The 26,010-nt window shown below is 44.5% G+C and overlaps 2 protein-coding genes across 2 annotated transcripts in view; one reads left to right on the forward strand and one right to left on the reverse strand.

Moving 5' to 3' along the window:
- Positions 1 to 2,289: 2,289 nt before the first annotated feature.
- Positions 2,290 to 9,389, forward strand: IL12A (interleukin 12A). The gene is made up of 7 exons (XM_081137675.1): positions 2,290 to 2,628; positions 3,181 to 3,320; positions 6,095 to 6,208; positions 6,788 to 6,829; positions 6,905 to 6,946; positions 7,052 to 7,195; positions 8,722 to 9,389. The coding sequence occupies exons 1-7, from the start codon at positions 2,616 to 2,618 to the stop codon at positions 8,875 to 8,877; spliced, it is 651 nt and encodes a 216-aa protein (XP_080993801.1). The 5' UTR covers positions 2,290 to 2,615; the 3' UTR covers positions 8,878 to 9,389.
- A 4,013-nt stretch (positions 9,390 to 13,402) lies between these two features.
- LOC308557938 (uncharacterized protein) overlaps positions 13,403 to 26,010 on the reverse strand; it is a gene marked incomplete at its 5' end in the record, with an annotated part of 33,806 nt that continues 21,198 nt past the window's right edge. Inside the window, 5 exons of the mRNA XM_081138833.1 lie at positions 13,403 to 14,859; positions 16,610 to 16,873; positions 19,306 to 19,386; positions 19,632 to 19,685; positions 21,936 to 22,074. Coding sequence (XP_080994959.1) covers positions 14,849 to 14,859; positions 16,610 to 16,873; positions 19,306 to 19,386; positions 19,632 to 19,685; positions 21,936 to 22,074 — 549 coding nt within the window. The 3' untranslated portion in view covers positions 13,403 to 14,848. The remainder of the gene's footprint in view (positions 14,860 to 16,609; positions 16,874 to 19,305; positions 19,387 to 19,631; positions 19,686 to 21,935; positions 22,075 to 26,010) is intronic.

Here is a 26,010-nt window from a genome sequence, read left to right on the forward strand (position 1 = left end):
TTATTATATTTTCTAATTACTTGTTGCAGATGTAGAGAACCTGGTTGATTTTTGTTAGTTGATATTTGTATCCAGTGAAGTTGCTGAATTTTCTTATTAGTTCTATTATTTTCTCTATTATTTCTGTTGCTTTTCTGTACATCAACTCTAAATAATAAAAATTTTGCTTTTTCCTTTCCAATTTCTAAACCTCTCATTTCCTTTTCTTTCCTTATAGCATTGGTCGAGACTTCCAATACAATGTCAGACACTGTGTAGAAGTGTCTGGGTCAAATAATGCCTCTTGTAGAAAAGTAATGTTATCCCAGAAGAAGTTTTTTGTTCACTTTGGCCACAGTGTGTGCAGCACATCAGAGAACTGTTTCACAAAAGTATAGATTAGAAACTCTGTCTGGTGTCCAAGAATACATTCTGAGCAGAGGCCTGTGATTATTTATGCCACAGAAATTACTTTTCCATAGGAGACAGCCTTCCAGGGGAGAAATAGCTCAACTGTGATAAACTTGACTTCATTCTGACTTTAAGTACATTTAACTCCATCCTAAACCCCATGGCAACAACACAGCTCTGCACCCCTCATTTGCTTCACACAATCTGCTGAATGTAATTGTTTCTGACAACCCATTGGTCTCTATCCCCGTGGGGGAATTCACAGGCAGTAGCACTGGAAGGAGCCTTAGTGATCAACTATTGCTCTCACTTACATATATCTAAAAGTCCCTAAGGTGGGCGCCTCATCATCTTTGAGCAAATGATCTGTCTAGGGGGCCTGATGCCAACAACTGAGAGAGCTGGAATCAGACCAGGGGCTGACATAGCTTTCTCCTAATTGGCTTCACCATCCCGTCTTCGTAGAGGTTGGCCCAGCCAAGTGTTCATGGTAGCACCTCAGGGCTTACAGTGGTCTCATCTACCCCAGTCAATGGAGACCCAGAGGAGAGGGCGAGGAAACACCCACTCTTCCCTCCTGCGTTCCGAGAGGCTTAGCACTATCCAAGATCGGTGACTCTGCACCAGGTGGACATTGGCAGCTCCACAGTGAAGTCCTGATGCCTCGGTGCAGTGTGACCCTTCAGAAGCTGTGAGTGGGTGACCAAACACACCCCGCCCTTCCATAGACACCCAGGGTGACTAATGCTTGTGGTAGAAATGAGTGAACTAAAAAGTCCACAGGAACCTCAAACCCAGCACATCCAAAATGGAACTTCTCACTGTCTCCTCCAGACTCTCTCCCCTCTTACAGTAACCCCTGTGCAGGAACCAGAACAACCTCCATTCAACTATTCTCAGTGTCTCCTGGCCCTTACACCCGAGGAGTTACCAAGCCTTGGCCGGTCCCTGTCCTGAGAATCCCTCCCGCCCCTCTTTGTTCTCCATTCTGACTGGGGCCTTGGCCTCACCCTCCCACCTGCTCCCTCTGCTCCGCTGCTGACCCCTGGGATCCATCTCCATACTACTGCTGCAGAAATCTTTGCACCATGCAAATCAGACCATATCTCCTGCCTAAAACTCTGGAAGGCTCCCCACCACCCTCGGCAGAATGTACACTCCTTAGCATGGCATTTACTACCCTCATGGCACAGCCCCATCAGTCTGTCCAGTCCCTGACAGCAGGACCCCTAGAGAGCCACTGCCCTCTCCCCTCCCTGATTGTGCTGATCCCTGTCCCCCGCCTGGAACCTGCAGCCCATCCCACTGGAAGCCGTCTAATGCCCACTCATCCTTCCACACTCAGGCCGGGGCCTCTGCTCCTGGAAGCCTTTGCTGCTTCTTTGCCCCCATTGCTCCTGCTGAGGTGCCCTCTCCCTGGGCTTCTCCCAGGACCCTGTGCATCTGTCCCACTAAATTGTCAGATTCTCTCCTGGACTCTGTAAGAATCTGGATTCTCTAAGACAGCAGTTATTACACAGTCTGTTTCATCCCGTTTCATGCTTAAGATAGTACCCACCGAGTCAGATTTGACATGGGAGTGCCCCACAGGGACCTGTTCACCGCTGGGTGTCCCAGGCCTGGCACAAGGTCCGGCACATGCTTGGCACATTGTGGACCATCTGGATGAATGGACGGATGGATGGATGGATGGACGGACGGACGGACGGACCGGCGGACGAATGAACTAACGAACAAATTAATACACTGCCCACCCCACACAGAGCTCGGTGGTGGCCCCCAGCAGGGCGCGCCCTGGATATGCCAGGTGCCCAGCGGCCGCGGGCTCGGCGCTCCGCCGGGAGGGGGCGCTGCGGGCGGCGGGGGCGGGCTGGGGGCCGGGGGCGGGGGCGGGACCGGGGGCCGGCGGGGGGTCGGGCGAGCCTGGGGCCCGGCGCGGCGGCCCCGCGGATTTCGCTTTCGCTTTGGGCCCGGCGGGAGGCGGCGGGGCCGTCCCCACCGACCGCGGCTGGGAGTTAATCCGAAAGCGCGCAAGCCCCCGGTCCCAGCTCCACGTGTCACCGAGAAGCTGATGTAGAGAGAGACGAGAGAGACAGAAAGCAAGAGACCAGAGTCCGGGGAAAGTCCTGAGCGCCTGGGGCAGTTATAAAAATGTGACCCCCCGGCGGGCTTCCCAGCCGCCGCGCTCACCTGCCGCGCCCCGCCGTCCGCTCCGTGCGCTCAGCATGCGCCCGCCCGGTGAGTGGGGCGGGAGGGCCGGCTGCGGGCCGGCTGGAGAGATCAGCAGCTCCAGCCGAGGGAGAAGGCAGGGGGCGGGAGGCTTAACTGCTTACCCCTCACCTGCTGAAAAAGCCCGGTGACGAGTGGGAAACTGAGGCCCCAGGGGTGGCTTCTTGCCCAGGGCCCCTCAGCTGCAGCTCTAAGAGGGCAGAGCCCGGCCCACTGCCAAGCGAGGCGCTGTCACCCCGCTGCGTGTGAGTCTGGGCAGGCCCTTCGCCACCGGCCTCAGTTTCCCCCTGCTGAAATGGGGAGTTTTTCTGGCTGAGGGCTGAGTCCAGCACCCTCGCCGGAGCCCATCAGGGGTTCCTTGCTGCGAGTTGGCTTCTGACCCTAGACTAGAGCACTGCCTCCCCAGCACCTGATTCATCTCTCAGGTGTTTGAGGAAGGTTCAAGGGCAGGGCGGCTGGCACCCAGAAGAGGTAGGTGGGTGGAGAGAACCAGAACTGGTGGGAGGCAGAGGCAGGCCAGACCAGGTGGCCGGCCCCAGCCAGCGCTGCATTCCCTTGCAGGCCTCTTCCTCGTGGTCCCCCTGGTCCTACACCTCGGTCTGGCCAGGAGCCTGCCCATAGCCACAGCAGGCCCGGCCATGTTTCCGTGTGTCAGCCACTCCCAGAGCCTGCTGAAGACCGTCAGCCACGCGCTTCAGAAGGTGAGCTTTTCAACGTCCTTGTTCCCACTTAGCAGCTTTCTAGGGAAGGGGCTTCTCCAAGCCCCTAGTCACCTGCAGGGAAACTGTGGAAGTTTATCAGGAGCTGTCAAGAGAGGAAGAGGGAACTTTACAAATGGCCCAACTATTAGCTAAAGAGTCTCCATGAAATTGTGTCTCCAGAGAAAGCAAGAGTGGTAATAAATTATAATGGCATTCCTTTGGGCTGTGTCTACACAGAGGAAAGTGGATATTTACAGTGTTCCCTGGTGCCTGCCAACAGAGATGGAATTAATTGTGTCGGGCCCACACTGTTTCTCTGACACACTTATCAATCCAGGAAGCCGTTATTAGGTGCAGCCTCGGCGCTCTGGGGGCTGCAGAGATGAATGAGACTGCCCCTCACGCGGCTCCCCAGCTTCCAGTCTGGCCACTCGGTGCGTTGTCAGAGCAACGCATTTCAGAGAGCCTGCGACTGTGCACGCCCAGCCTTCATTTTCTAGGCAGAGAATTATCTAATTTTATTTACAGCTTCATTCATTTTTTAGGTTTCATATTTTAATGCAAAAAATATATGTATTTTTTCCCCTTTAAAAGTGCTCTAATAGCTACTGCTTTTGCTGCAAGGGCCAAAGACTGATGTTTTCAAAGATGTTCTTTTGCCTTCCTGCTCTCTAGCAAATCTTTCTTGAATATTTTTAGCTGGTTGTTTTATGAGTATCTTAAAATAAGCTCAATGCCACAAGGCCTTCTGAAAGAAGTCTTTTTCCCCTTATCTTTCATGATGCGCTGCCAATTGCTCCTCACAGCTCAATCAATCTTAATTAAAAAGGCGGCTCACCAAAGGAAAACTGCAGCGGTAAGTGCTGTGATTCCTGAAGAAAGGTTCAATGTGGATAAAATTTAGGAGCTCCAATTTAAATAGATGCTTTATATGAAAAGGCTGACTCTTCCCCCAGATGTAGCACTAAAGGTCAGGAATTGCAGAACTCAGTTGGATGTTTTTTATATCATTCCTGTGTCAAATTTGCCAAAACAAATAGCTGGCTACTGCAGAGAACAGGTGGCCAATGCATGCCATTCACAGGCTGTATCCAGCACACAGATTTGTAGAGTTTGGCCCATATCTTTTATGTTTTATTTTGATTGTTTAGTTTGATGCCATTGAAAAGTGGACCTTTCATAAAAGAACCCAAATTTCCAATTTCTCTTGAAAAGATCTGAAGAACTACGACAGGGCGCCCACATTTCCAAACCTAACTTTTTACAACCCCATCAGTCTAGTGACTGCCCAGGTTTGCTTGAGCACCTCCAGAAACAGGGTATTTGTTTTCTATGGCTGCTGTAACAAATTACCACAAACTTGATGGCTTTAAACAACACAAATTTATTATCTTACATCCCTGGAGGTCAGAAATTCAAAATGGGTCTCACAGGGCTAAAATCAAGGTGTCACCAAAGCTGTAACCCTTCCTGGAGACTAGGGGAGATTCTGTTTTCTTGCCTTTTCCAGTTTCTAGAGGCTGCCCACATCCCTTGGTATGTGGCCCCTTCCATCTTCAAAACCAGCAATGGCCAATTAATTGAGTCTTTCTCATGCTGTATCACTCTGACCTTGACTCTTCTGCCTCCCTCTTCTACTTATAAGGACCCAATGATTACATTGGCCCCACCCAGATGACCCAAGATAACCTCTCAATTTTAAGCCTATCTGATTGGCAACCTTAATTTCATCTGCAACCTTAATCTCCCTTTGCCATGTAGCGTAGCATATTCTCAGGTTCCAGGGATTGGGAGGGGGATATATTTGGTGGTGTGTGTTGGGGACATTAGTCTGCCTACCACAGATGGGGATTTCACTACTGTTCCCAAATATGTTCTGCACTCTCAAGCTCACACAGTTCCCTCTGCCTGAAATTCCCCCACCTCTGCTGATCAACACCCTAACCCTCCTCCTGCAGATGTCCCATCTCTGGTGAGGCCTTTGCTCCCCTTTCCACCCCCTTCTCAGAACCCCCTTACCCTTCTCAGCTCTTCTCTCCAGCTGGCATGTCTCCTAGGCATTTGGGCACCTGCCTGTCCCCTCGGATGAACTTGGAATCCTGGGGGACAGAACACAGTCCTCCTCCTTGTCATGTTCCTTAGTGCCTAGCACAATGCCTGGCACACACCAGACTTGTTGAGTGGAAAAATGATCTTGATCTTCAATCAAAAAGTCATCAACTTCTTAAGATAAATTTCATTATTATATTCACCAGTGCTTTCCAAGGCTCTTGTAAGATGACGTGTGTGTGTGTGTGTGTGTGTGTGTGTGTGTGTGTGTGTACCACAAATTTAATCTCAACTTGTCTTTAGGGCTGCATGTTTGTTATATCCATCCAGTGTGACTGTAACAGTTCCCCTTTAGAAGTTGTCATTGAAAAAGATATTCATAAAACACAGGAGCTTTGGCAAAAGAAAAAAACGTCTTCACCAGGAGCGAGTGTCACAGCGTGGCATAGATGCTGATTAGCACAGCCTGTTGAAATGATTTATAGTGTTTACACAATGGAAAAACATGTCATCCAGGGAAACGAGTCCTAAAAGCAAAGGGACAGGAGGGAGGGACAGTATCAATGACCTGTTTCCTTTTGTGTTCTAAAGACCTTGACTTTATTACAGGTCAAAGGAATAGAGGCCAAGGGAAGCCAGCTCTGGCTTTGTTGGCACCCCAGGGTATGGGGACCCAGGTACCTTATTAATATTATAGCCGGGGTTTCTCCTTATGATTTTTACAGGCCAAACAAACTCTAGAATTCTACTCCTGCACTTCTGAAGAGATCGATCATGAAGATATCACAAAAGATAGAACCAGCACGGTAGAGGCCTGCTTACCACTGGAATTAGCCACGGTACGGACATATCTCCCAAAGCACGTCATACAATTAAAATCCATGTATCCTGGCTTCATCTTCTTATAAAAATGTGCATGTTTCTGGTCTCTACCATCATGGAACTTGAACAGGTCCCACTTCAAAGTTAGATTTGAAAAAAATTTATAAAAAGAGATATGGTTTTTCACAATGTGAATATATTTACCACCACTGAACTTAACAACTGTTACGATGGGCCCTGGCTGGTTTTCTCAGTGGTTAGAGCGTCAGCCTGTGGACTCAGGCGTCCCAGGTCCGATTCCGGCCAAGGGCACGTGCCCTGGGCTGCAGGCTCAGTCCCCAGCCCGGGTCAGAGCACGTGCGGGAGGCAACCAATCGATGTGTCTCTCTCACATCAATGTTTCTCTCTCTCTCTGTCTCTCCCTTCCACTCTCTCTGAAAAAGCAATGGGAAAGAATATCCTCGGGTGAGAATTAAATAGTTAAGGTGGTAAATTTTGTTAGTCATTTTTAACCACATAAAAAAACATATGCTTGAGATGTCAGAAAATTTTGTTAAAAATTAATATATTGGATGTGTGATTTTTTTTTTCTCTAGAATGAGAGTTGCCTGGTTTCCAGAGGGATCTCTCTCATAACTGTAAGTCAGATAATTAAAGGTTTCAGCCCATTTTATGAGTTTATACCATTGACATCTCATTATTTTTTCTTCTAGAATGGGAGTTGCCTGGCATCCAGAAAGGCCTCTTTTATGACGGTGAGACACAGAACTTTTTCCTCAAATACAACAGGGAGGAGAGGGGCAGGGAAACGTTTCTAGCCTATCTCAATGGTTTCTTCCCCATTTTGTCATATCGCCCAGACCCTGTGCCTCAGTAGTCTCTATGAGGACTTGAAGATGTACCAGGTAGAGTTCAAGGCCATAAATGCAAAGCTTCTGATGGATCCTAAGAGGCAGATCACTCTGGATCAAAACATGCTGGCAGCTATTGATGAGCTGATGCAGGTGAGGCCTTCATCCTATCAGTGAGGGCACCGTCTTTATGCTGAGACAGCCAGCCAGGGTCCCTGATGGAGAGGTATATGGTCAGCCCACCCTTCCTGGACTGGGAGAGGCCAGAAATCCCTCCTTCTAAAACCCCTGCAGAGCTATAATCTTGAGGGTATCTTCTAGAGAAAGAGCAAACACAGGCAGGTCACATTTAGAAAAGCAGCCACCTGTTTGTTGACCACGTGGCATGAACCAGGCTCTCTGCAAACGTTTTCATACATTTCCTTACGTTGTCCTCACAGCAACCACATGGGGTCTGTACAAGGGAGGAAACCGGAGCTTAGAGAGTTAGCCACTTGTCCGAGATCCTACAGCTTGCAAGTGGCAGAGCCAGTATTTAAGCCCCCACCAAAGGGATTGCACTGTGCTTCTTACCTCACTTCCAAAAGCTCCAGGATGTGTATGTGAGGGGCCAGCAGGCACACCTGCAAACACTGCCAGAGAAAACAAGCAGGGCTAGTGCCTGGGTCTGACCCATTCTCAACCAAAGTGTGAATGAAATAAAAGAATGACCTATCACCCGGGGATAGCCACAGTGTTACTCATAGGCAAGAACTTGCTTTGTAATTTCTCAATCATCATAGCACACGATGCTAATACGACACAGAGAAATATTCACACAAGAAAGAGCAGGGTGAGTGCCTTGGTGACCAGGGCATGGGATAAAAATACGGTGTCAGAAACCACTGTCTGAAAAAGAATCTTTTTCTTTCATTCTTTCGCCAAATTACTTGCTTGAAAGGCACTGAATGTCATGCAAGTATCAACAAATGTTACCATCTACAGAATTGTAGATAATAATTTCAGTTTCAGGACAGAGTCAGGTGATTTGGGCACTGGAGTAATTTCTACCAATAACCAGACAACTATACTCAAGCCATTGGCTCCCCCTTTCCCTCAGTTTCTCCTTCTGTAAAGTGGGAGGACTTGACCCACCCTACCTTTCTTTTAGGCATTTTCTCAGGAACAAGTGGAATTATCGATCATTGTGCAAATAGAAGGTCTTGCTTTGAGCTATCAAATCAAAGGGCTAAAACTGGGAGATCCATTGCCAGGTTTATTTGACACAAATGAGTTTCTGTAGTAAACAGATCTGTTACTGATAGTTTTGGTCAATAGCAATCCATCACCTCCCTGCTCTAAAAAGGGCTTCGCTTCCTAATGCAACATTTATGGATTAATTAGATATTGCAGCAGATGTCATCTTCAAGGAATCGTTCCTTTCTAAAATGCAACTTCTGACGATTCCGAAACAGCTTTCAGGGTCTCTCCCGAGCTCACTGAAGATCCATGTGCTTGGATAATGAGAATTTCTCTCGGGCTCTGCCTGGCCATCTAGCTGGGAGTAGACCAGGCTGGGTTGAGATGTAATGAGCGTGTGGGTTGCGGGCTCTGAGACGTGCTGGCTTCCCCCACATTTATGGGTGAATGTCTTAATTTTGGAATACCGCATGTGTCACGCTCACTGTCTGTTCTTCTAGGCCCTGAATTTCAACAGTGAGGCTGTGCCACAGAAACCCTCCCTTGAAGAGCTGGATTTTTATAAGACGAAAGTCAAGCTCTGCATTCTCCTTCATGCTTTCAGAATCCGTGCAGTGACCATCGATCGAATGATGAGCTATCTGAGTTCTTCCTAAAAAGCTGGGGTCTCTCCCAGCTTTAAAGTCATTTTTATAAAAATCGGAACCAAAGAAATTTTTATAGGCTGTGCAGGAGGTGGTGGCTTGACCTAATCCTACTTAAGCTAGTAATTTTCATGTTGTTTACATTAGTCACCACCCAAAAGTTGAACATGTGACAACTCTATTTAAATGATTCCTTTCATGACATATATTCCACATTTACTATGGCTAAGTTGTTTTTAAAGTTTTCATGAGCAAATTGCTAAGGATGGAAATTTTCTTCACTATTTTTTTTTTCAGAACAAGAATTGATAAGCTATTTCTATTTCTATATCAAAGTGTTTGTCAAAACACTCCAGCATAATTTATTTTAAAATATTTATTTATATAATTTTGTGTTCATGAAGGCATGTGAACTTATATTTATTTATGTTCTATTTATTAAAGTATTTATTTTCAAATGGATGAGAAATACCTTATGTTGTTCTAAAAATAAAATGATGGAATTAAAAGTAACTTTCACACTTTTCTAATGTAATTGGAATACTTTAAGTGTTAGAATACACATTGTAGGGAAACGGAAAACGCTGATGAAATTTGAACAAAATTACCTTGTAAAGATTGCCACAATATTCTTACCCATTTCCTAATGACTTTAATCTACTTTAAAGGGAGCCTGGTAAGGCAAGATACCTTTTAATGCTGAGGTCCTCGAGTGAGTCACTTTATTTTTGTTCAACATCTGAATCTAAAATACAGGGGAATGCTTATCCCTGTTAGCCACAGCCCCATAACATACTGTGCATTAGACAAATACATAACAATATCCTCCAACTGGGAAAAACATCATTAAGAGGCCTTCTAGTTAAATTATTCTAATTTTCATGACCCTTTGGGCCCTTAGGGGGAGGTTGTTTCTAAATTACAATGAGAAAAACTGTCCATTTGCCTTAAATTATATAGAATGTCTGCCTGAACCACATGGATAATTGCCTTGCTTTGGCTTAAGGGAGGTGCTCTTAATGACCCAACTACTAAAGCCCATCTTTTTAATTCTCTAAACCATGTGAATTTTAAAAGATTCACTTGACGGAATAACAGGTCATTTTAGACTCTGATAATCATACTCCTCCTTAATCTGAAAAGCCCCTAGGAAACCAACTCTTTAGAGGGGCCCCCCTTCCTCATGTGAATCCTCCCTATCAGATCCAATTCATATCCCTGTGAACTGTGAGGGGGATGTGTTTGGCCACCCCAGGTCCTCATCTGTGTGGCACATACTCATTTCTCAGATTCTCACCCCACTTGATGGAAATTGTTGGAAGCCAGACCCCATCACATATGTCTTTTTCTTTAGGGATCCCTCCGTAAGCTGGAGTGACCCTCAAGTGACTCACAGACAGGAGTTTCTTGTCTTTAAGTGCAGGGTCTGGGGGTTCAGCAGCTTTGATTGTGGAAAGGGCTTGATGGGGCTGGGACCGCAGACTCCTCACATGGGATGGTAATTTATCTCATCTGTGCCCAGAACAAGGAGAGGCAAGCAGATCGTCCGTCCCGTGGACTGGTTTATACAGACAAATGCAGAGGTTAGTTTGGTTTCTGAAAAGGACCGTGACATACGCTTCAAAAACATGTCTGGCCAAGAGACATCTTCACAACTAATCCCATTCTTCATGGCGTGGTCCATTTTCCACTTTTTTCTCTACGCCTGAGTCTGCGATTTCTAAGTTACAGAACAGGACTATGTTTTAACTTCTCCCTGTTTCCAATTCCAAGAATTGAAGATAATACTAGAACCTGCTTCAGAGATCAGTGTGAGGGTGCAATGGAACAACTCATGCCAAGCACTAGCACTGGCCTGGCACGTAATACATATGCAATAAATGTGAGCAATTTTTGAAAATTATTATTAGTCTTTGGGCTTGGCAACCGGGCCAAATTGGCTGAAGCCTCTTTGCTACTATTATCTGTGAAATTCAAAACACTGTAGCCCCTCCCTATTTCCCAGTGCCATTGTGAGGATGAAATGACACTGTATGGTGCTGGCATCTGGTCAGTCCTCAACATCGACTGCTTTAAATTGTCAGATTGTTTGCTTAAAGACCTGAGTGCCGGGGACGCCTCTCCACGGCACTCGGCATATTGAGGGTGTTGATAGGAGGCAGTTTGCTGCAAGATACCACAGCAAAAAGCAGAGACCTGGCCTTCACAGCACAAAGGGTGGGGAGCAAAGTAATTTAGTTTTTTTAGGCCTGTTAGAAATTCGTTTACCAGATTATTTTTAAAATGTAAATAAACAGTGACAGTGTTTCTCACACATGAGAATGACGTAATCAGAAAATTAACATGAAAACCAGCTGACAGCTGCCCCAACCAAGGGCCCAGAGCTTTGGGGAACAGGGACAGTTCTGGGGAGCAAGCCAGCCAGACATCCAAAGGTGGGTAATGGGCCACTCCAGAGATGCAAAAGGCCTTAGACACCCTGAGGAGGAAAGAAAACAAAGGAATAAAAAGGGAAGGCAGCTTGGTCAGAGGCTGTGTGTCTCCCTGGGCCAGTGGTGACCATTTGAGGACTACACATTGGTGGTACAGCATAATTCTGGCTTCCTAGTTCAAGGCAAAGTGCATTACAATATTGCTACAGACCGAATGTTTGGGTGCTCCTAAAATTCATATGTGGCAGCCTTGACCCCCAAGTCGATGGCATTTGGAGATGGGGACTTTAGAAAGTTAGTTAACTCATAAACATGGAGTCTCTGTGGTGGATTAATGCCCTTATTAGGAGATACGCAGAGAGATCCACCCCACCCACTGCCATGTGAGGACAGTGACACAGTGGCAGTCTGCACACCAGGAGTGTCCAGCCTGTGCACACAACCAATGTTCCCTTTAGCCTCCCCTGTTAAGGTCACAGTAAGTCATGGGACACTTTCATCATAACCGTACAAGCATCATCATGTTTTTTATGCATCTCCTCTCGCCCTCACTACACTGTGAGAACCTCCATACAGGAAACGCCATGTTACACGTGGATTTGCGTCCTCCGGCCCTGGCGCTCAAACATGCTGGAAAGAGAAAGGCAAATCTTCGTGGGTTCCCATTTGTTCATTTCTTTTCTAATCTAGGAATAAATAAAGTCTTTACGGTCTTTAAAAATCAAATTATCCCCAATTTAAAAAACGTTAGAAATTATAAAATGCACAGGCTTGCTTGGTTCAAAACAATTATACATGCTGATATTGGGGGGGGGGGTTCTAAAATTCATAAGCCTGTTGATTTAAATAACTTACATATCTACCATCTGGGATTATGTGGTTACTGTCCTTCAGAAACAATGTGCCAACACACCACACGGGTAAACTGGAAAGTGACCACTTCCCCTTGCAGATATCTTAGAAACGAACTCCCAGACGGCAGTTTGAGAGGCCCTCTCAGTCATATCATCGGCTGGTTCCCACACTGCCCCACAGGAGAGGATCGGGGTGGGCAGGGCTCCTCAGTAACCCCTCAGGAGCCCCAGGGACTCACCCACCGCCCTGCCCGCCAGAGCAGGGCCACTTTCGAGTGCTTGGCCAGTGCAGGTTCCAGGTGAGACTTCCTTTCACAAACGGCTCTACAGCTCAGGGAATGTTCAGCTCACTGAACTCGTCTAAGCTCCTCCCTGCAGTTAGGCTTTTACAAGGAACAAAACCATCTAAATTTCCCAACTTGCTCGACAGTAAAACACCGCTGTCAATGCAGAGCGTACCCCTTTCTATCTGTGCGACTAGTGCCGGGGGTCCTAGCGAGCAGCAAGGATGGGCTCCCCAGGAGAATGACGCCTGGCCACCTCCAGGCTGCCCGACTGGGGAACGACACCGTGACAGGGACAGACTGGATCCCAGTCCCCGGGAGGCCCAGGGCAGAGCTGGAGTCCCAGCGAAGAAGCCGGGAGAGCTGCAGACCCCCGAGCTCAGAATTCAACCCCAGGGCCTCTGTTTTAGTGTCAGCATCTACAGGGCCATTATCAGAAATGTTCAAACTCCGGTTGGAAAAGACGCAATCCCAGCGGTGACTCCCAGGTTACCCGGCTGGGACCGTGCCCTTCAGCCAGCAGCGCATCAACTCACCCGACGACTCCCGGCAACTGCTGAAACCAGCCCCCGCATGAGGACACATTGACACATCGGCAGTGACAGTGTCCTCTTTAGAAAACAGTGAAAACGGCTTCCACGTGACAAAGCAGGGGAGGAAACTTTTGCCCTAAAGCAATACAGTGAAATGAGTTCCAAACATGCAGAAAAATCCCATTAGAGAGCAGCACAGGTGAGGAACTAATACGAAACCACCTGGTTTATAATAAAAACATACCTTCCCATCGCCAGGGGTGGAGAGGAAACTCTCAAGCATTCCTGGAGTGAGACCTATGCGAACTCCGGGTGCACTAGTCTTCCTGGGGTTACACTCACTTCAGCCTCAGTCCAAGAACTGGGCCACTGGGCCCAAAGCCAACCAACACCCAGTCGAGGTCACAGCAAGTAAACACGAACACAAAGAAGCTACATTTGCACGGTACAAATGCAGGTTTATTTTCCTTCCCTTCATCCATAGCATGAAAGAGGTTGAAAATTGTTAGGAAACCAGCTTATATACAAAGCACCTCTGAAATTATACTTTTCTTTGAAAAACAACATGTAAAAAATAATAAACATTTAAAAAGTCAAGTCCTTAAAGTAGTTTACACTTCTGAATGTTAAAACACCACGTGTTTCCTAAAATATAGTACAATTTAAAAAAAAACAACTCATTGAAGTGACACTGATTTGAATTCCACAGGATCCTGGACAATTAAAAATACGTTATTTTTTATAAAGTAAATTTGTTCTTCACAGGCAAAACAACAGTTAAGTGTGTTTCTCTGGTTAATTCATTGAGATTTATTTTACTTTCCAGCTAATGACTGAAGACTAATGGCAATTTATAGTGTCTTCAAATAAGTTAACAAAACATATTCAAAATGTTAATCACCACAGGCATGATTCTGGGAGAGTGACAGTATCTATACATACAAAAAACAAACAAAAAACATCTCACCAATTATCAAGAGCCAATGTGACCCATTAATAATTCCCTGGGGCAAGTCTTCTTCAAGAAGAGATGACAGTTTTCCCTTGGTCCTGCTAAGGCTACCCTCCCCACCCGGGAAGTAAATGATCCTAGGGTGAAAGTCAAGAAATGTAGTGTTTGGCCCGGTGATTTCAGAAGGTTGGTGAAAATTGCAGCAACTCTGATAATGGACCCAGTTGAACTTGTCCAGTAAGGTGAGGAAACCAACTGTGATCAAGCTCATCAACACTGAGATGGGAGAGGATTACATTCCTTTCTAATCCCTCTAGGACCAGGCAACATGACTGGTTTAACGGTTTAACAGACCACTAGCCAGACAAGATAGTCCTGTGAGATACAGAAATTATATCCCACATAAAGAGATGCATTGTACCCAGAGGTACAGTGTGTCTCTCTGTGTGGAAGCTGAAAGAACAGGAACCTCTTTTCATTATTAATGTCAATATGATAGAAGCTAAACTAAATCCATACAAGTACACCACTATTTAATTGCAAAAAATGTTTCAAACACTTGGTAAGAATTTCATAGTCCACACTACTCCAAAAAGAATATTACCACATTTCTCACCTGAGTTGAGTCATTTTATACTCATTTGGGTGGCGGAGTTGGTGGGATGGTGTGAGCAAGAGATGCCAAAAAAGAAAAAAAATATTGATATTATAAAGGTGTTTTCTTCCTCAAGTTTTCCAAAATTTTACATTCTCTTTGTCCATGGATAGTGTGGGCTACAGAGTGACTGGCTGTAGAGAAGGTGCTTCCAGAGACTGTGAAGTTCAAGATCTCATTAAGTCTATACCCAATGACCAGGTGAAATGGTGTTTTGCAGATAAAAGTTCCTGAGGTTTCCTTTTGCAGTTCGTCTTCCAAATTTCATACTCCCTATAAGAAACCTGACAAAAGAAAGAATTAAAACAAATTCAAAGAGTCATTGTTGAGACAAAAAGAGGCAAGCATTGAAATAAAATCACTTGTCTAGTTAAAAAAGAAACTCCTGGGGGGGGGGGAAAGGAATTCCTGGAAGTTGCTGAGTTTTCCTGAGCTTAAGAGAAGCCACTGCAATTTAAAGGCTATGATTACAAGATACTAAAATATTCTAATATTGATAAAAATATAAAATTCAGCCAATTAACCAGGTATTTTGGCTACGGGAGGGCATAAAATAACGGTAAATTTGGGGGGATGTGGGTTTGTTTTTAACTCACAGAAGATTTTTTTTTTTGGACTAATAAGTTTGTATGGTCCCTTCACTGCAAAAAATGTCACAAACTCTCTTGTATTTTTTTTATTTTTTTAATATATCTTTATTGATTTCAGAGAGAGGAAAGGAGAGGGAGAGAGAGAGAGAGAGAAATATCAATGATGAGAGAGTCATTGATTGAGCCCACAACCCAGGCATGTGCCCTGACCGGGAATCGAACCCCGATCACTTGGATCCTAGGTTGACGCTCAACCGCTGAGCCATGCCTGACCGGGCATCCTCTTGTATTTCTAATGTATCAGCAAGTCAAGGGTCAATGAGGTCAGGAGCAGACAAAAAGGTAACAAAAAACCCACAAAATAAACCCGTTATAAGGGGCTTGAGAGAGATTTTCTGAGTCAGACACTGTGATATGTGGTTATCAGAGCACGATGTGGCCACTGCTGCATGCAAATGAGCAGATTTCCACATGTGGGTCTTCAAATTTACATAATTTCAACATATCCAAGCATAAGAATGAGAAATTTGATATTGAAACTTGTTTTCCTATTTGCTTGAGGCCTGTGCACCCAACGTCTACAGGGGGAGTTCAGCAGCCTTGCCCACCACCTCTGAAAGCGTCCTGAGGGAGCACGGAGTGCTTTTACTTCCATATAAATTTCTAGGGTATTTACACACTTTTACATCCTTTTTGGAATAAAAAGTTAAGTAGCATGCCAAATAAACACCTCTCTCTGGCTTATATCGAGGGTTCTGAGAGGCAACGCTGCATTTGTTAACTACGATAACAATGCCTAATAATCAAAGTTTGAATTGGTTTGACCTTGGATATAACAAAATCAAAACCACAAAAAAGAAGTGCTTAAAAACAAAGGAAGGAACCCTGTGGTTTTCTAGATTGAGACAAAAAACAACTCCCTTCGGCCTCTAGGGCTCTGCTTTTTTCCTTCCCCTTTGCCACTTGAGGTTCACTGGTGCCACCCCGTGGACTCCTCGAGCACTGCTTCAGTGCCGGGAAGGCCCAGCAGGCTCAGTGCTACCAGATGTCCCAAGTACCATGACATTCATATCTACTCCTTACTGAGCCTCACTACCGGCCTGAAGCTTTACATGCATGACCTGTTTTCATCCTTACAACGGACGAGTACATAGAAGTTTTTGCATCTGACAGATGGGAACAGAGAGGCTTAGAGTTAGGTTAAGAATTTGCTTAGTCACAAAGCTAGCCAGCACTCAAGCTGGGATCCGACCCTTCCTCTCAGTCCAAGCACAAATCATCATGACTCAGACTAGGGCAGCCCACGAGCTTACTTCTGCATTTGCATAATAATCTGAACACAAGCTTATAAATAAACAAGCAACACATTCTCCAGCAGAAATTTGCTATTCACAAAGACATGGCTTGATTCCAAGTCAGTGGTTTAAGAAAATTTCAGGCTCACCTTCCAGCACATCTTGGACTTCAGCTGAGACATTTTTCAAGCAGTTATATAAATTCTGGACTGTGGCATTACTCTGCTGCTTTTCTTGCCATTTTTTCAGCATCCTAAACTTACAAATTGTAACATCATCTTCCTTCTCCCGGATAGCATCAATATCGCTGATGTCCAACTCCAGGTTGACAATGGCAATTTGTATCCAGTCCTTGCCCAACTTCCCAGCAAGGGTAATCAACTGAGCGTCTGTTAATAGGGTCTCTGCTCCACCTAAAAGCAGATGAGGAATTCAGTAGTTCCTCTCAACATGTCAATCATTTATAACCACTTACAATGACAATGTATTCTCCTTCTATTAAAAAGGATGCTATATTTGTAACTTTGTAACTGTTTTAAAATATATTTAAATCCCCCCCCCCAAATCCCTGCTTTCCAAAATATCTTAAGGACTAACAGGAACTCTTATATAATATTAAACTGGGGTATATTGTGCATAATAATTACACATGAGACTTTTACGAAGTGGCACAAATTAGATTGGAATAAAAAAAAATTCAGATACCAAAAATAATTGATGTGGCTCAAAAAGAAAAAGATACAGCTTTGCCCTTGCCCACTCTGTGTCTCTAAATGTTAGCAAGAGCTCTGAACTGAAATCTCCATTATGCCATCTCCCGGCATTAGGGGGAAAACATTCCACAGAAAAGTCACAGGATGGTATTTGTAATAGTATCTGTTGATCTCCAAGAAACTGTCATAATCTTAGAAGGGCATATAATTGCCAAAGCAAACCACTGGCCCCATAAAAAGTATCAGCCCTACGGTAAACTAGATATTCGGTGGTCGCTTTGTGCTACGCTGACGCCAAACTCACGGGCTGCAGGGTTTCGGGTAAGGACCCTCGAGGCACTACGAACACCGGAGAGAACATCAGCAGGGAGTGAGGAGTGAGAAAAGTAGTTCCTGGGATGCAACACCTCTGCTCTAAGGACAACTTATTAATGTGAATCTCACATCTGTACCTGGTTTCCTCTCTAACTTTCTAGACTGAAGAACGGGCTCGTAAAGATGCCCGCGCCCTCTAGTGGTTTCCTGGCACACGGGCGACTGCTCCTGGCTCCCAGAACTGCCAATGAAAACTACTGCACATGGAAGTTCTCAAGGCCACCCCAAAACTCATTGTAGGAGACTCTCGGCCTAAATTTTAACAAGATCTCAAAGTAATTTTGTTAAGGTTGAGCGCTGATCCTATTTTGAAAAGCAACAGTGATATACTGAGTCTCAAACTACCAAGCTAGTGACTGGGTATCTCAAAGAATGTTACAGAAATACCTAAACGAACAAACAAAAAATCTTTACTAATTTGTTTACTTACATCCTACATTGTCAACTCCAAGAAGGTTGGAAATCCTTAATTTTTCTAGGTGTATTTGACCATTTCGATGCTATTTCTAGCTACTTGGTATTTGAGCTCATTTTAAATAGCCCAATAATTGCATGAAACAAGAAAAACGTGTCCTATAAATCAATTTAACACAAAACTATGTAACACTCAGGGATAATGGATAATTTCTGAGGACCTAATGTACAGCACGGTGACTACAGTTAGTAATACCGCATTGTATACTTAAATTCTGCTGATCTTAAGTGGTCCTGCCACTAAAATAAACAGTAACTGTGAGGTGATGGATGCATTAACTGACTTGACTGGTAAATATTTCACAATGTGTATGTATACCAAATCATCATGTTGTACATTTTAGTATATACAATTTTATCTGTATATTGTATCTCAATAGCACTGGAAAAAATTGTATCTCAGTGTAATTAGGTTTAAAACATAATTCCAGAGCCTCACTTATTTTGGTGTTGACTTAATAAAAACGTTTCTAGTGATATACAGTGAAATCACATATATTTCATTCTCACAGCCTCCTGCTCTATAAACTGTAAAATATCTTATTTCACTTTATAGAATTTGTCTGCTTTTAGAGATTCACACCTTCTTACAGTAATAGTAAAAGGTATTTTGATGAAAGGGTTAATTTGGAGAGTTACATGAGGTCCCCAAATGCTTGAGACCTTGCCTCATATAATTCGAGTCTGGATTTTTAAACTTAGATTTGTGAATTCTTGTTGGACTTGCATTTTGAGCCATGAAGAACTCCATCTCCTGGCTCCTTAGAGTGAGTATTGTTAAATGTTTTAAATCTCTACTATATTTTCACAACTACCGCGTCTTGGTCTCTGCCTTTTCATTGAAAGAAATTAGGTTGAGACCTGCCTCTAATAATTGAGCTGGAGGAGCTCCACTCAGAAGTAGCTAAGAAGCAATGAACACACACATGGACATTCACAATTCCATTCATTCAAGCAACGCTCACTGTCTTCTACACAGGCTCCATGCTCAGTGCTATGGGAAATGTGCAGGTGGACAGGCTATGACCCTACCCCTGAGGACTGTAAGGGCCTCCCCCCCCCGCAGGACTGCTGCGTGAAGGTGAGGAGTGGGGAATCAAGCTGGAAGAGCAGGCTGGGGCAGGCCGAGGAGGACCCTCATCCAGGCCTGAGGAGCTGGGACACAGGCGCGCACAGCTGGATGTGGCTCCAGGAGGACCAACCCGAGTGTGTGTGTGATGGATGAATTTCGGCGGGGGAGACCAGGGGAATGATTTATAGCCACTGAGGATATTGTTACAAACCTGAAGTGTCAACCTGCTTCATTCTCTTATCATAGACCTCCTCTTCAGGTAGGGTGCTACTTATTTTACGTCGCCTGCTACCTTAAAAAAAAAAAATCAACAAATTGGCTTTCCATTATGTTTATTACTTCAATCTGCATTTTTTTTAAAAAAATCATCATTCAGATAGAAACCAATTGAAAACAGATTCCAAGGTTGCTCAGATGATTAAGAGAGTTACAGAGCCTTAATGCGACCACCTCTGTGCAGAAAAATAAAAATCCCAGTGGGTGGGAGGAACGGAAGTGTGGATACGACTCGCTTAATGTCCAGTTACCAGCACTTACCACTTGTGCTACTTTTTGAAATGCTCTGACTCCGGTTATGTTGAACCCAGTCACCTGTTAAAGCACAATAAACATCACTTAGAAAAGACAGTATGAAATTAGAATTAAAGAAATCAATTTGTGAAAGTATGTGAAGCTCTAGGGTCCTGGCAGCCTCTCTGAGGTTCACATATGAGTTTAGGGTTTCACTTGGTATGTGCGCAAATGCACTGGGCTTGAATTTTTAGATAAATAATGAACACTCCTCCTGACAGGTCTTGTAAGGCAAGTGTTTCCCAAACTCAAGCCCTCTACACACCACTGTCAAGGTTTCTGCCATACCCACACGTCAGGTGAAACGTTACTTACTCAGTATTTCTTTAAATCTACGACGACTGTAAATACAACAGTGGCATCACTTGCCCCATGGAGAAAGAAGCCATAAAAACAAACATTTTTAATTTTAAATGTAGTTATATGTACTCCACCAGAACAGTCTCACGTATGTTCCTTCTGTACTTTGGAGACCACTGCATTTGGGGTTCCTTCTGATCACTTTGTTGTGATTCACACCACCTTCCTTGTGTGAAATTCAGCCGCTGCTCTAGGAGGTGCTTATGTCTCACACAGGCCTTCTATAGGTCCCTTTAGTGAAGATGCCTTAATAGTGGTGACTAATCAATTAACCATTAGCTCAGCCAAAAAAATAATAAGAAAGACGAGATACATCTTACAAGGCAGTATCATTGTAGAAGTTTTTTAAAAAATCAAGCATCATGAGAGGTCTTACCAAGTGGTCTTTAAAACTACAGAGAGGCTATTCTTAGCCCAGAAGAGCGTCAGTTATACAGGTGGCTATGTGTTAACAGCAATATTGCTACAGCACTTGTGATTAACAAGTAACATCTTTCAGGTTCATTTGTTTGAACAAATGAATGAACACCAAGAGAAACATACGATCCCCAACACAAGAATCCCAACCAGACTCTACAAGCAAGTAATTTTAGCTTGGATAAGGTCTGCTTCAGACTGGCTAACTTAAAGGGTATAATACTGAGAATCAGAATCAATCGCATCTATTGAAAAGGCTCGTGCTTAAGCTAGGACTGAGAATTCCAAAATCATTAGATCAGGTCTCATTCTAAAGGCTAAAGACATGACAGGAAACACAGGCCCCACATATAACCCAACGGGCACAAAGAGATGAGCTGAGAAAGGACTCCAGTGCTGTTGAGATGGTGGAGAGATTTAGGAAACACTTCACAGGTCCTTGATGTTACCACACATGCACGGCCAAATAAAAATTCTGAAGGACAAAAGAAATAAAAGAGTGGGCCACAGCTCTTCTCATGTCCGGTGCTGGCACTGGCCACTCACGCTGCTTTTGAGGATACTGGAGTCAACACGGGACTACGTGGGATACTGGGAGAGAGTTAAGGTATCATAATCCAAAATGCAATTGATGCAAAGAAAATTTCTGTTACAAACATGTGGCACCGGCAGGAGGAAGCTCGGTGCCATGTGCACGTAAGGATGCTACAGCCACAGTGGGCGAAAGACTGGCCCACAATCCCGCACGGAGCTGGCTAATTCCAGAGCTGGAGCTACAGACCACCTGACCTCACTTCCAAACCCACTGTTTCTGCCTCCCTTTTGGTGCCAAAATGTGGTCACTACTCACATGTCTGCTGTTCTAAAAACTCCCTTCAACTAGAATTGGAGGTCAAGCTCAGATGTGCCTGAGGCGGCCAGGGACAGCTGTCTAGTGTCCCCTGAAATTCCCCTCTCCAGAGGGGATCCCCATGGGCTGCAGTCCTCCCCCACTTGTCCCAGAGCAGAAGAGGATGGTCTAGGTTGTCAGAGGGCTTCTCAGCACCAAAAAATTAAACAGGGTATGGGGGCCCACAGCAGAGCTGTCATCGCCCAGAGCGGGAGCCATCAGTTGAAGACCGAAGGGGCAGAATCAGCAAATGAGCCACACAGTCAGCCAAGATGCAGATCTGCATCCAGGTCCCAGAAGAGAGTATCACAATACCCCTAATTCACATTAAAATATCTGAGATCTCAACCTCGGAGTGGTAAGAAAAAGCCAACTCTACCGTCCAACCCCTCCCACGCACACATGCACACTCACTGAGCCACCCACTGACTGCCAAGGGCTGGACATGGGAACCTAAGAACCAGAGCCCGCACCTCTGTCCCAGGAGCTGGGGCCTTTCCCTTCATCAGCTCTGTCAATGTTATGATGACGAGACAATTACTCTGTTTGCTTTCCCACCCCCACCACCCACAAACCAGGTTTCATTTAAGATATGAAACACTTACATTCTCTCAGTTTTGCTTTCCATACAATCTCGTCGGAATCCATTTCAACCAACAGTAATTTAAACTCCACTGGTTGCTCCAAATAAACTTCAACGTAACTTTTCAATTTTAAAAGTGAACCATCCACAAATTCAATTTCCTTTCAAAAAAAAGAAAAAGTGAACTTTTTGAAATGGAAAAGTTGTGTTCATTAATTGACAACATACAGTGTAAAATAACAGATGATGACAAGTAGATGGGTTCACGCTTGCTTAACGCTCGCTGGCACCCTGACCTTGGAAATCCCACTCCTCAATCACACGCCCTTATTCTCTTGCTTCTAGCCCACGCCCACCCCCCATCCAACCCACCCCCTTACTCCAACTCCTTTTCTGCTTCATTTTCCTAAAGCTAACTTTTGAGCCCCTTCCTGATTTCATGTTTCCTGTTGCCAAACTAGACTGTGTGCTCACCCACTGGACGCCCTTTCGTTAAGCGCTCTTGAACTTCCTCTCCATGTTTTGCTAAGATCATTCTACAACCTGGAACAGGCTCAGCACGCACAGACTAGGCTGCATGTTTTATCCACACTGCCTCACTGAACACCACTTTCCCCCACCAAATCCTCTTTTTGCTATTTTACAGGTAAAGAACCTCAGAGAAGCAAATTAACTTGCGCAACTTCACATCTAGGAAGTGGTGGAACTTAATGTGAATCCACACCTCCTGGCGCCAAAGTGTGAGCTCTTAACCGCTACACAGACCGCCTCCTGCCTTCCACCTCCTCTGTTCCTCTCCAGGCTGCCTAGGGAGCCCAGAGGGAGAAATGCATTTTTTTTTTTTAAAGTATAGGCGAACCTCTTCTATTGCACTTCCCAGATATTACGCTCTTTCCAAGCTGAAGGTTTTTGGCAACCCTACTAGAGCCATTTTCCCAGCAGCATTTGCTCACTTCGTGTCTCTGTGTCACATTTTGGAAATTCTCACAGTATTTCAGACTCCTTCATTATTATTATATTTGTAATGGTGATCTGCAATCATGATCTTTGATGTTGCTACTGTAATTGTTTTGGGGCATCACAAACTTAATCAGTAAATATTGTGTGTTCTGACTGCTCCAACAACTGGTTATTTCCCTATTTTTCTCCCTCTCCTCAGGCCACTCTACTCCCTGAGACACAACCATATTGAAATTAGGCCAATTAATAACCCAACAACGGCCACTCAGTGTTTGAGTGAAAGAAAGAGTGGCACATCTCTCACTTTCTTTAAATCAAAAGCTAGAAATGATTAAGCTTAGTGAGGAAGGCATGTCGAAAGCTGAGACAGGCCAAAAACTAGGCCTCTTGCGCCAAATGGTTAGCCAAGCTCTGAATGTAAAGGGAAAGTTCTTCAGGGAAATTTAATGCTACTTCAGTGAACACACGAATGCTAAGAAGGTGAAACAGCCTGGTGGTCTGGAGAGAAGATCAAAAACCAGCCACATCCTTAAGACAAAGCCTAATCCAGAGCAAGGCCCTGACAACTGTTCTATTCTATAAAGGCTGAGAGAGGCGAGGAAGCTGCAGAAGAAAAGTCTGAAGCTAGCAGAGGTTTAAGGGAAGAAGCTGTCTCCATAACATAAAAATGCAAGGTAAAGCAGCAAGAGCTGATGTAGAAGCTGCAGCAAGTGATCCAGAAGATCTAGCTTAGTTAATGAAGGTGGCTACACTAAACAACAGATTACAATGTAGACGAAAGGACTTTCATGGCTAGAGAGAAGTCAATACCCGGCTTCGAAGCTTCAGAGGACAGGCTGATTCTCTTGTTAGGGCCTAATGCAGCTGGTGACTGTAAGTTGAAGCCAATGTTCATTTACCATTCTAAAAATCCTAGGGTCTTTAAGAGTCATGCTAACTCTACCCTGCCTGTGCTCTAGAAATGGAACAACACAGTATAAATATCAGAACATCTGTTTACAACACAGCTTACTGAGTATTTTAAGCCCACTGTTGAGGCCTACTGCTCAGGGAAAAAAAGATTACTTCAAAAACACTGCTGCTCACTGACAATGCACCTGGTCACTCAAGAGCTCTGATGGAGATATACAGTGAGATTAATGTTTCCATGACTACTAACACAACGTATATTCTACAGCCCATGGATCAAGGAGTAATTTCTACTTTCAAGTCTTACTACTTAAGAAATACAAGTTTATAAGGTTATAGTTGCATAGACAGTGATTCTTCTGATAGATCTGAACAAGATAAACTAAAAACTTTCTGGAAAAAATTGAACATTCTAGATGTCATTAACAACATTCATGATTCATGGTAAGAGATCAAAATATTAACATTAACAGGAGTTTGGAAGAAGTTCATCCCAACCCTCATGGATGACTATGAGGGTTTAAGACTTCAGTGGAGGAAGTAACTGCAGATGTGGTGGAAATAGCAAGAGAACTAGAATTAAACGTAGAGCCAGAAAATGTGACTGAATTGTTGTAATCTCATGATAAAACTTTAATGAATGAGGAGTTGGATGAGCAAAAAAAGTATTTTCTTGAGAAGGAATCTATTCCTGGTGAAGATGCTGTAAAGACTGTTTAAATAACAAAGGACTTAGAACATTACATAAATTTAGTTGGAAAAGCAGAGGCAGGGTTTGAGAGGACTGACTTCAATTCTGAAAGAAGTTCTACTGTGGGTAAAACGCTATCAAACAGCATTGCAATGGCACGCTACAGAGAAATCTTTCATGAAAGGAAGAATCAATCTATGTGGCAAACTTCACTGTTGTCTTATTTTTACAACCTGTCCCGGGCACCCCCAACCTTCAGCAACTGCCACCCTGATCACTCAGCAGCCATCAACACTGAGGCAAGGCCCTCCACCAGAAAAACCATTTTGAGTCACTGATGGTTAGCATTTTTTAAGCAAGAAAATATTTTTTAATTAAGTATGTACATTTTTTTAGACATAATACTATTACACACTTAATACTGACTACAGCATAGTATAAACATAACTTTTATATGCATTGGAAAACCAAACCACTTATGACTCACTCTACTGCTATATTTACCTTATTGTGGCAGTCTGAAACACAACCCACAGTATCTCCAGTTTGCCTGTGCATCACTGAACTGCCTGGGCATTGCCATCATAAACCAATGGCCTTAACTGGTCCCATTCCCTTTCCATCCCAAATCACTAGCTTTATCCTCACAACCTTCAAAGGGTCACCAGGGCCTATAAAGCGTAGATATTGCCCTCCCCTGGCCCCACTCTTCCCAAAACCCTCTGTGTTCTGCTTTCCTGGAACTATCCCCATGCCGAGCCCAGTGGCACATCCCATCACCTCACTTAGGCACTACTGTGCCCTCTTCCAGGGATTCCCTCACCCTCCAAACCCAGAACAAATGTCAACACATGGGAACCTTCCTGAAAACCCACTGCACTTTGTACTCAACTCGATGGTGATACCACATTATGTGGAAGTTATTTCTTTACAGCAGGGGTAGGAAATATCCGGCCCGCAGGCTGTATTATTTGGTCTGGCCCTGCCAAGGCAACTGCAGGCAGGAATCAAAATTCAACAAATCTAGTTTTTTTCATACAATAATTTTGTATGGCCCAAGAATGATGTTATATACAAATAGCCCTTGGCAGAAAAAAGGCTCCCCATCCCTGTTTTTCAGGAATGCAGTAATTCTCCCTCTACACTGGCATCTTTGGAGGGAAAAGCTCATGACTTTCTGGCTTTTTAATTTTTAGCTCTTATCCCAGGACTATTGACAATAGGCACTTTTTTAAAATATATATTTTTCAATATATCTTTATTGATTTCAGAGAGGAAAGGAGAGAGAGAGATAGAAATATCAATGATGAAAGTCACTGATCGGCTGCCTCCTGAATGCTCCCTACTGGGGATCGAGTCCGCAACCCGGGCATGTGCCCTCACCTAGAATTGAACCACGATCTCACAGATCATAGGTCGATGCTCAACCGCTGAGCCACGCCGGCCAGGCGGCAATGGGCACTTTTCATAAATGTCAGTTGAACAAATCATTAATGGTATAAAACTAATAAGAACACTTTCGATTTACACAGAGTTT

This window comes from Miniopterus schreibersii, assembly GCF_964146895.1.
Source record: "Miniopterus schreibersii genome assembly, chromosome: 5".
Taxonomy (NCBI): domain Eukaryota; kingdom Metazoa; phylum Chordata; class Mammalia; order Chiroptera; family Miniopteridae; genus Miniopterus; species Miniopterus schreibersii.

Coding starts and splice junctions, on each gene's coding strand:
- IL12A (XM_081137675.1), top strand. Junction 6,209..6,787: donor TACCACTGGAATTAGCCACG/GTACGGACATAT, acceptor TTTTTTCTCTAG/AATGAGAGTTGCCTGGTTTC. Junction 6,830..6,904: donor GAGGGATCTCTCTCATAACT/GTAAGTCAGATA, acceptor TTTTTCTTCTAG/AATGGGAGTTGCCTGGCATC.